The 10,805-nt window shown below is 50.4% G+C and overlaps 1 protein-coding gene across 1 annotated transcript; it reads right to left on the bottom strand.

The window, feature by feature from the left end:
* Nucleotides 1-591: 591 nt before the first annotated feature.
* Nucleotides 592-2,815, bottom strand: Nkx3-2 (NK3 homeobox 2). Its single transcript, XM_032917074.1, has 2 exons — nt 2,365-2,815; nt 592-1,127 (listed from the first exon to the last, which is right to left on the bottom strand). Exons 1-2 carry the CDS (start codon nt 2,813-2,815, stop codon nt 592-594), a joined length of 987 nt encoding a protein of 328 aa, XP_032772965.1.
* Between the last annotated feature and the right edge of the window lie 7,990 nt (nt 2,816-10,805).

The raw sequence follows: 10,805 nt of genomic DNA, 5'->3' as shown, positions 1-10,805 counted from the left end.
GCGCCCCGCGAGGGGTGGAGTGGAGGTCCCCCCAAATCAAAACGCTTCGAGGTTCAATTCAACTCCTGCCCTGGAGCTGAAAGAACTCTGCACTCCTTTGTCACAAACATAATTTCCAAACATTAAAGATATGCAGATACAGATCGGTAGCATGGATACCATGAACTAGTGTGGCCTAGCGCCAGAAGCGCCTGGCCGACCCGAGATTCTGAGGATTCAGGCTACCGGGGGGCTCTCCAGGAGTCCTCTCTACTCTGGGCAAACACCATCCCCAGGCAGGCAGAATCCCAATCCAACGTTGTTGTGATAATAAATAGCGTCCCGAGGCTTGCGGCTAGGTGGCGGGTGTGCAGAGCGCCTGGGGTCATAGGGCGCAGCTGTTCAAATCACAATAAGGCGCCCTCTCTGGGCAGACTCAGTTCCATGGCCCTGTCACCCAGGGTTAGGAGGTCCCAGCCGGATTTCATTCTCCACCTGCACCTTGCCCAGGTTGCCAGAGCTCCCCTACATTGGGTACAATCTCTACACCTGTCCGTCCGTGGCGATGCAAACTGGGGAGCAGGGATCCTTCTCTGCCTGGTCCCAAAAGCTTCACTGGGTACCAGCAGCGGCCGCGCACGTGGACAGCGCCCAGCCCGGGAAGCAGTAGTAAGGGTAGTAGTAGGAGGGCTGCAGGGGCAGAAGAGAAGGTGGCCTCAACACCTCTCCGGGCAAATACTGTCTTTGGTCGTCACGCACCAGCACCTTTACGGCCACTTTCTTGGCGGCGGGTGCTGAGGCGAGCAGGTCGGCGGCCATCTGCCGGCGTTTGGTCTTGTAGCGACGGTTCTGAAACCAGATCTTCACTTGCGTCTCTGTGAGCTTCAGTGAAGCTGCCAGGTCAGCGCGTTCCGGTCCGGACAGGTAGCGCTGATGGTTAAAACGGCGCTCCAGCTCGAAGACCTGGGCGTGAGAGAAGGCTGCCCGAGAGCGCTTCTTTCGCGGCTTAGGGGCTGCGGGCTCTTCCTCCTCCTCCATGCCGCCCGCCTGCCCGCCGCTAGCCCCGCCGCCCGCTGCGCCGCACAACCCAGGCACGCGTGCACCTCCAGGGCTAACACTGCCGTCCTCGTCTCTTGGGCTATGGTCGCCTGTGGATTCCGGTAGGAACAAAAAGCAATAACCTGTCAGATTCGCAGAGGGAAAGATAGGTCTCGGTTGCAGTGGTTTCTCGCGGAAGACTGGGCAGGGGAACCCGCTTTGAGCCTACTGAAAGGGGACGAGAAGTTCCAGAGGGTTCTGTTTCAGAACTCTGTCCCCCACACTTCTCAAATCTGTATCTTTTCTGCTGCTTGCCAGAGCAGGAGGGGAACACCTCTCCCCGAGCTTGGGGGTGAGAGGGATTTCCTGCAGGGACCTAGGATACTTGGCCTGAGTTCATTCACAAGTTTGTTCTGTACTTAGCCCTGAATCGTGGCTTTCTACACTGAATTTCTGTTTCTCGGCTCCAGGCCGTACACCTCTGCACACCCACACATACACACATCGGTTGGCTACATGAAAGAGAAACGGGGGGGGGGGCGCAGATCTTGAGGTCAGAGGTATAAGCCCCAGAGATGCTTTCAGGGTCATGGCAACTGGGAGGAACATTAAGGCCCGAGGTACACTTGCCTTCCTGCTCTTTGCAAGAAAATAAAGGGAAGCCGGGTGTAGGTAGTGAAGACCCTGATCTGAACCCCATTCCCCAGCTTCTTCTGTGCTCCCTGCAGCGCGCCTGCGAAGAGGTCAGCGCTCTGGCCGGCTTAAAGCCTATGTGAGGCCTACAGCAGACTGTAGAAGCCAGCTGCTGGCCTTTCAGACCAAGAAATACACCCGTGACTGGATACGGTCTTGATGTTGAGTGCCTCCTGGACGACCTGGATCACACTTCGCCACAGTCGTCTGCCTCGTAATTGCTACTTTTGTTTCTAGCTCCTAGGTACTCAGCCAAAGGCTGTTTTGTCAGTCCTGGAGTAAGGGAAGTTAAACACGCCCTTTCCCAAGACAGGACTTGCAGTCGTTAGCACGACTGTGTCAGGGGAGAACTCTATGATCTATCTTCTAGGTTTCTGGTCCCCCTTTCCTAAGTTTAGAGATTTTAAATGGACACAGCCGAGGCACCATAGATGGACTCAAAACTCTCGGTGCGGAGCGCAGGGCACATGGTACCTAGGACACCGGCTCTAAGCAACTCACTTGCTTCAGGCTTGGGGCAGAGCGCTCCAACGTGCAGAACTTGCAGGGCATCTTGTTCCCACTGTAGGCCCACCCCGCCTCAGAGTGCTTGACCTCTTAACCCACCCCCTTCAGCCCAGCCCCCTTCCTGGAGAAACCCCCGCAGCAGCAGACCTGAAACGCTGGCTGACGTCTCGCTGTCGCTGCGGACCCGGGCTTCCTCCTCCAGGTCCTTGGCGGCGTGCTGCTCCAGGCCCAGGGTCACCCTAGCGTGGCCCGCTCCACTGGCTCCCGGGACGTCCGCGCAGCGCCTCCTGCCCTCATTCTCTTCGCTCAGGGCTGAGTCCGAGTCCCAACCTCCGGGGCTCTCCGCGCTGTGCCCCACAGCTGTTCTGCTTCGGGCGGGAGACGCCAGAAGAGAGTCCTCGGCGCCCCCCAGCGCACCGGCCTCCGTCTCCCCGAAGAGCCGCCAGCAGCAGACGGCGGGCGCCGCGGCCACTGCCACCTCTGTGCCCCCTGGTGCCGGGCGCCCCTCGGGCGCGGCCAGCCCGCCACGCTCCTCTTTCTTGTTGAGGATCGCCTGGATGGAGAAGGGCGTCAAGGTGCTGCTGCTGCGCACAGCCATCTGCGCTGTGGATCGGAGCTGGCAGCCAGGCGAGCAGCTGGGTCGCGGGGACAGCTTCGAGCGTGACACGGAGCGCTGGGCGACCGCAGCGCAAGTGAGAGGGGCGCGCCAGGACCCCGCAGCCCACTCCTGCGCAGCCCCCGCCCCCCTCAGTTCCAGGATCCGCGCCGACCCTCACCCCACCTCTCAGGCCCACCTCGCCAGGACCCCCTCCCCCGGAATCGAGCTCCGGATGCTCTTCTCCTACAGCCCGGCCAGTTATCTCTTCGCCCGTGGCCCTCGGGGGGCCGGACGGGTCTGTCCCCGGGGGAGGCCGGCGAGAGTTGTCTAGGGTCTTCTCGGCGTCTGCAGTCGCCTCAGGAGCGCCGCCGGGGCGCACCGCCCAAGTCACTTTCTCTGTGCGCCTCTGTCTTCCCTGCCTGTAGGGCTTTGCTCCTGGCGGGTCCTCCCTCTTCCCCTCTGGGCTGGCTCTTCCGGAGCCTACCCCTCTGGCGCCCGTAGTGACAGCTGAGGCCCCTAAAAATCGGAGAAGAGCGGGGACACCTTTTTACCCTCTGCCCGGGTTTTATCTGTTTCTTCTCTTTGCCTCTGCGTTCCACTTTACCCCCCCACTCCCAACAGAGTGTCATTCCTCACCGCTGAGTGACAGCATCGGGCCACGCCCCTTCACTGGCTGTCCAGGGCTCTCCCTGCAGTGGATTGGCTGGTTCCAACTGGGGGGCCGTTGACTTTAAGAGACTCAACGCCACAAGTCGAGTAGCGAAAGACGGGGTCTGAATTAACCCCTTCCCTCCTAAGCCTGGTTTTCATAGCATCTTTCAGCAATGAGGAGACGCACTCATCCCGAAACCTCGGTTCTGATTTCCGCTCCTATAGCCGCTACTCCAGCGCTTTTCTGGAACACAAGTATGAACCCAGCCCAATTTTTCGGCGAAAACTCAACGGAAAGTGTCTCCAGATGTAACATGTAGTTTCTTTACTCTAGGAAGGAGCCCAGAGTCGAAGAACAAAATTCATCTTTTTTTTTCCCCCGCTCTTAAAGTTTCTCAGCTGTTTCTCTGCTAATGTTCTTTACAGAAGTAATCTGATAATTAAAATCACTCTACCAAATATTCTTCTCTCCTTACATTTGATTGGATTGGATTTCTGCAGACGACTTAAAAAGCTAGGTTGAAAAATACTAGTTAAGCCCCAAGTGAGGCGAGGAATCGGAAGGTCCTTGGGGAAAGAATTTTTGGAACTGGGTATTGGTCTCCGTGGGCAATCAACTCTGAATTAATTGTTACTTGTTCAATTTGTTTTACACCAGGAAGGAAAAAATAAAAATGCTTTTAATTTGTTCTTTAAATATTCTGTTTCTTGTGAGTTGAGAGGGAATAGGGAAGTTTTAAAAGAGACTATCTGGGAGCTACAGGATAGTGAAATACAGAACTAATATTTAATGCCCTTAAGACTAAGAACCAAGTTGTTTTACTCAGGAGAAGGAAGTAAATACAAAGTACAAACATTGTGGTTATGTCAAAACATATGTTGCCTATTTATGAAACATCTTTTTAATGAAAAGTTTGTTCAAGTGACATATCTCACTGCTCCACAGACTTGACCAGAGGCTTGATCCAATATACAAGCTTGTACCTGTGAATGCATTTAAATAGTTGTGATTTTAATTTCAGAAGCGAAGGAGGCTACTTCATTGGTGTCATTAGAATAGGGAAGGCCTCCTGGAGTTGTTTTTCGGACGGAGCTGGATCCACCCTGCAGGGAAGAAGTCGTTACCTAGTCAAAGTTGTTCGCCTCAGGAACGATCAGAAGCTTGTAGACTTCACCGATGCAGTCCCTAGTCTGTTTCCCAGCCCTATGAAGATGCTGCAGGGTATGTTCGGGTAAGGGATGGGGCTCTCTTGAACGGGGCTACAACTCTTCATAGTTCTTTACAAAGTGTAAGTTTTGAGGAAACGAGTTCAATTCGTTGTTAATATCTGGCAAATCTATCAGTCAAGGGACGGTCTTCTGGCTAGGACAGGGACCCAGTGAAATGCTTACAAGGTTTCAAAACGAGGCTCCCCACGCCTCCTTCAAAGTTTTCATGTTTTATTCAAATTGATTTCCTCTTCTCTGCACGTCATGCTGGGTGTGTTTGTAGCTATTTTTCTTTAGGGACCAGTGGAGGACTAGGGACATAGAATGACAGAAAAATGGGGTTACTCAGGTGTAGAGTATGTGTGCGTTCGCCTGTGGACATAGGGCTGGGTGGGCACAAGAACCAGTGAGTTTTGGATAAGCGAATGGACAAGAATATCGGAGGGTGTAACAGCCGACCGAGAGAGTTAGATTTGGCTTTCCATATACTTATTTGAAGTAATGATCACTCTTTATTTGGCCGAAACAACAGTTGTTGTTGTTGTTGTTGTTGTTGTTGTTTTTAATCTCAAAGCACAAGTTGACACAAGTTGACACAGAGGTAGGTAGCAGACATTTTTGAAGCACAGAAAGCCACGGTTTGGTGAAGTTAGATGAAGTCAGCGTTGCTGGTTTTTGCATGAGAATAACGAAGAGGTTTCAATCCACATCTCCAGGAGGCGCAGGAAGATGGGATTTGGCAGAGGTTAGCAGATCATCATTAGGTCCCGGGAGTGACCGCTGCAGGCAGGGCCAGGAGGCGTGTGTTTGAAAGAAGATAAACACTCTGGGTTCTGAGTTACAAAGAGAGGAAGCCCCCGAAAGAGTAAGAATTGGGAAGAGATGAAAAGGCGCTGGGGGCTATGGCCGGATGCACTGAAGTACCTCGAGTACGTCCTGAGTCAAGGCCAGCTCAAGAGGTCAGAGGAGGTCTGGAACTGCTCCACTACCACAGGCACCCCCCCCCGCCCCCTTTAGAGGACAAAGTGTGTGATAGCCTCCAGGCCAAGTAGGTAGCTTAAGCTTCGGAAAACCCGAGATTGCCAATGACCGTGGCTCTTGGCCTGGCGTTGGCTCTGCCCTCCGGCCTAAACTGACCAGGAGTCTGAGTTAGGGGTCCTGTTTTGCGACCAGACCTGTCATCACTCTGCGCCTGTCTCCGTGGTGGTGCCCCCTCTTCGCCCTCAGGTTCCACATTTTCATTCGCCCCTAAGTTCCACATTTTCATTGACGGATCCCTCGTCTCTTCTCCCCAATCTCTCTTGCTGCCTCCTTTCCAGGATCCACACGTAGGTCCAGCTCCTCTCCTGCAGTCTGGTTCCCGTGCGACGCCTACGAGAGGCGCCCTCGGTCCCCTAGGCAGCCTGGGCCTGGTGTGCTGCAGGGAGACGATGCTTCTACGCGTCGCAGAGGCGATGCTTTGGGAGTGAGAAAGCCGCGAAGGGATAGGATGGGAGAACCCACAGCTTCTGTCGTTCCTGGCAAGCTTCTGCGCGCGCACCGGCATTTCTGTGGCGCTCAAGCCCCCAGGGAAATCTTCCCCAGAGGTCAAGCTGCGACCGGTGGATGTCACCCACACCTCTCTTGACCTGGAGAGCAGAGGTTGCCTTCCTTCCCACCCCCTGGGTGGCTAAATCATCTCTAGGGTGTTGGGCACGGATGGATCTTAGTTCTACCCCTGCAGGCCACATACTGTGACCGGGACTGAGTGAAAGTCACTTGCTCTCTCTCCATTCCTTTAAAACTGGGCTCTTAGCTGGCTGCCGGAGCAAAGGAGAAGAGGAGGCGTTTGCTGAGTCACTGGAACTGAACAGTCGCTCCGGGGAGTGACGGTCCTCATCTGCAAACGCCCTGAGGGCTCTACAAGCAGCCACTGTACACCAAGGGTCAAGCAGGCAGACGTGGGTTCCCCGTGCTCTAGTCAACGAGCCCCTAGCAGGGGTTTTCACGCACAGCATTCTGGTTTATCAGACTGAAGAGAGACACTTCACCAACACAGGCCAAGGTACGGCGAACACACCGAACCCCGGAGGCTACTGCTTCACTCAAAGAACAGACCTCCCGGGGCTGCGATGAGTTGGAAATCATTCCTGCTTTTACACAGACAAAACAGACGCAAGGCTCTCAGTGGGTGGCTAAGTCGGGATTCAAAATGGTCTGAAACCAACCAAACCGAATTCCTCACCCTAGCTTGTTCTTCTCTCCAACCTTCGTGGTTTTCCTCTTTAAGTATTTCCTTAGAGTTTTCTGATTCATTCTAAAACATTCCAGCTTCTGTAAACCTGGGAGAAACCAAAGAAAGCACATAAACCTAATGATAGCTCCTGTTCTGTACATTAGACCACGAATGAGCGGACTCAGGCCTACGAGTTGAAACCAAACTTCAAACCTAGTAAAGTAAAGGGAACCTTTTTTTTTTTTTTTTTTTTTTTTTTTTTTTTTTTTTTGGTTTGTGTCTTAATATATTAGTAACGAACTATAGTTACACAGGGGAAGGGACAACCAGGTGGTAGAAAGCCATTGGGTTCAGAGAAAAAAAAATGTGTTCTCAAGTCTGAGATGCAGAGAAAGAAATGAGCCCATGGAAAACACTTTCCCTTGGAGCTTAGCTTTCGCGCACGTGTGAAAAAGAAACCAAACCACCCGCAGCACGCAAGGTGGAGGACGATCGCCACCTAGCGATCCTCTTCCTGGATGTGCAACACACCCACACCTGACTTACCGGAGAGCCCCACAGGGGGAAAATGGTTTGTTCTCAAGTTTGTGTGGCTTCGGTGTCTCAGTACTGGAGACATTCCATTTTAAAGTGATGTGGAACTTGTCAGCATTCTGACCCCTATCAATGTTCAGTTCAGTAGTAGGCATGAGGAAAAGATTGGGAAAGAGCTAGAGAAGGTGTTAGACTCAATTGTCCCGGAGGCGGTTTAGCTAGAGAGAATTGGACCTGGTTCACCCGGTTATTCCCCCGAGCAGGTTCTACATACTGTGCATGGCTCTCCCCGTGATGATTAAGGTAGTAAACCTGAGAGTTTATTTGGCACAATAGGAATACTTTTGAAAATACGGTGTTTTGGGGGGCTTTTTCTTTCTTTTTTGAGACAGGATCTCATAGGTCCCAGGCTGTCTTCCATAACCATCATCAGTTTTAATGACTTTGCCACCTTCCAAAAACCTAAATTCTGCCTACATTAGACGCTAACCTACCCCTCCTCCCTTCCCCATCTCCTGCCAAACACCATTCTATAATCTCCACGAATTTGCTAATGAGGACCAGGCTAGTCTGAAACTCACTAAGAATGCCTGTGCCTCTCCAGGGTTGGTTTTGAGCACCACGCCTGGCTCCCTTGAACGTTCGTGTTGTTTGTATCTCTCAGTAATTCTGAGTACTGATGAAATCATGATTGCCAAGAAGACCTGTTTGTGCATAGAAAGAAATCACACATGTCGATATTTCTTTCAGATCTTGCTTACAATTCTTCAGAATATAGAGTCATATTCTTCAGAATATGAGAATTTGTGGATTTCATATTTTATTTTTAATTTTTAAGAAATCTCCATACCATTTTGTCATAATGGCTACCCCATTTTATGTTTCTACCTACAGAACACGAGTACTCTAATTTTTCATCTCCTTACCAACTTCTGTTGTTTTCTGTCTTTGTGATAGTAGCCGTTCTAACGAGCGAGTAGCGACACAATGCTGTTGGATTGCTCCACATTTCTTTAAGATCAGATGACGTGATTATTGGGCATACGAGAGCTGTCTATTTGGGTTGCTTGCTTGTTTTAGAACTGGGCTGTTATCTGGGAGCTGAATTTGAGAAGTTCTTTATACTTTGTAGATATCGGTTACTTATACAAAGGATGATTTGAAATATGTTCTCCCATCCCATCTGTCAGTATTCTCAAAGGACTCAGTGGGTTGGATGGAGGTGAGAAAAAGGACATAATCCAAGGTGTGTTCTGGGTCTGGTCTCGAGAGCAGCTCAGAATCGGAGGAGTTGTGTTGAGAAAGTCATCCGTTTTAGATGGGTTCCGTCTTACCTACTGTTCAGCGATTCAGACCCGAAATACTGACAACCATGTAGAGCGGGTGACTGTCTTAGTCAGTGTTCTATTGCTGCAAAGAGATCCCATAACCAGGGGAACTCCTACAAAAGAAAGCATTTGATTGCGTTCCTACCGTGTCAGAGATTCAGTCCGTCATTATTGTGAGGGCGAGCATGGTGCCAGCTGGGGAAGTAGCTTCGAGTTCTACATATGGATCCGCAGGCAACAGGAAGAGAGAGCCACTAGGTCTGGTTTGGGGTTTTGAAACCTCAAAGCCTGCCCCCAGTGACACACTTCCTCCTACAAGACCACACCCCCTAATCCTTTCAAACAGTGCTCCTCGCCTGCACTCAAGTACATGAATCCATGAGGTGATTCTTATGCAAACCACCACAGTGAAAGTATTCGTAAGCCGTGTACTGACAACGGGGGATGTGAAATAGAAGAAAGACTTCAAGAGGAGATTGGGCTAGAACTGTTTTGGGGAATTCTCAGCTGGAAGGAGAATGCTTCACACCAGCTGGCCTCACACTTGTTGAGAGAATGACAAAGAAGAGCGTTTCATTTGCCTAAAGACTCTGAGTAGCATCTACTTAAATACTCAGTAGGAGCTACTCTACCTGTTATGCTCTCATTAAACTGTTTTCCTTCATATGAAGAACCTAGATTTTAAATCACACACACACACACACACACACACACACACACACACACACACACACACACACTGAACCACTGAGCTACAGTCCTAGCCTTAAAGTATTCTCAAGGCAACATCAAATCAATGAATCAGAGGTTTCCTTTTTATTTTTTTAAATATTTCTGGCAGTCCTGGGAATTGAACTTTGGGCCCCATGGATGCCAGTCAAGCACACTACCACTGATCTACAGCCCCCAGAACTCATATATGCACTTCTTTATAATTGTGCATGTGTGCAGGTCACAAACCAAGAAGGTGCTCAGAGGATCTTAAAACAGATAGTAAGTAAAGAGTGTGACAGAGGATATGCAATAAGAAAGCAAACAGGGCTGGAGGGAGGGAGAAGAGGGAAGAACACATAACTGGGGGGAGAATGAGAAAAGGAACCTCCCCGTAAGAGGAAGAAGGGAGCAGACACGTGGGTGGAATACACTGCAGGAAGCTCGTGAGAGGATTCACAGGAGCACCAGAGAATCACTGGCTGTGTATCAAACTGGGACGCAGATGACAGGACAGCACCTGCAGGTCTATAAACCTTGGTTTCGGTGTCACTGACAGCCTGAGAACACTCTAGTGCCAGCCACTAAGTTCCGAGCTCTCTGGACATCCTCCTTCGTGCTCTCCTCCCCAGTGTTCATGCCCCAACAATGCTCCTTGACTCTCCCCAAAAGCCTAACCCACCAACCTGCAACTATAGGTCCTGCTCCTTGTGTCGGCATGTCTTACAAAGGCTCATTTTGTATTTCACAAGTCTGTGATTACAAATCCTTCTCAATCTTAAATCCCTGGAATTTAATGTAATTATACCATTGTAATGGTCAAACTCTGGGAGGGCAACTGTTTCTCCTTCCTAGGCCTTACCCAGATGGACTGTAACGAGGCAGGAGCATAAGTGAGTGCTCACTGCTCAGGATTTCAGTCGCAGATGCACCCTCCACTTTGCACAGCTGTATAGTACTTCCCTAATCTTTTCTTTCTGGCCTTTTCTTGGTATCTGAATGACTATGTTTAGGACTTTCCCACTCCCCCTTCACATTTAACCTTTTCTCTTGGAAATAAGGAAAGCCATGGCTTTAGAATGGCTTCCCCCTCTGCAGAGTATGAGCACTATGTCTTCAATTAAATTAACTCACTCAGGAAAAATTTCCCTTCATGATAATAAACAAACGTTTTGAGGTAATCAAAAGGGTGGTTTTTAAAGAGTAGCATGCCTTTAATGTTAGCCTTCATATATCCCTTTTTACCATTGTGTGTATCCTATTATCACAATTGATTTAATGACCTTATTTATTTTTTAAAGGTTTATTTATTAATTACATATTAGTACTCTGTAGCTGCTTA

Source organism: Rattus rattus, chromosome 11 (assembly GCF_011064425.1).
Source record: "Rattus rattus isolate New Zealand chromosome 11, Rrattus_CSIRO_v1, whole genome shotgun sequence".
NCBI lineage: Eukaryota > Metazoa > Chordata > Mammalia > Rodentia > Muridae > Rattus > Rattus rattus.
This window is presented reverse-complemented; position numbering and strand designations above follow the sequence as displayed.

Coding starts and splice junctions, on each gene's coding strand:
- Nkx3-2 (XM_032917074.1), bottom strand. CDS start 2,815: ATGGCTGTGCGCAGCAGCAGCACCTTGACGCCCTTCTCCATCCAGGCG. Junction 1,128..2,364: donor GACGTCAGCCAGCGTTTCAG/GTCTGCTGCTGC, acceptor CGGAATCCACAG/GCGACCATAGCCCAAGAGAC.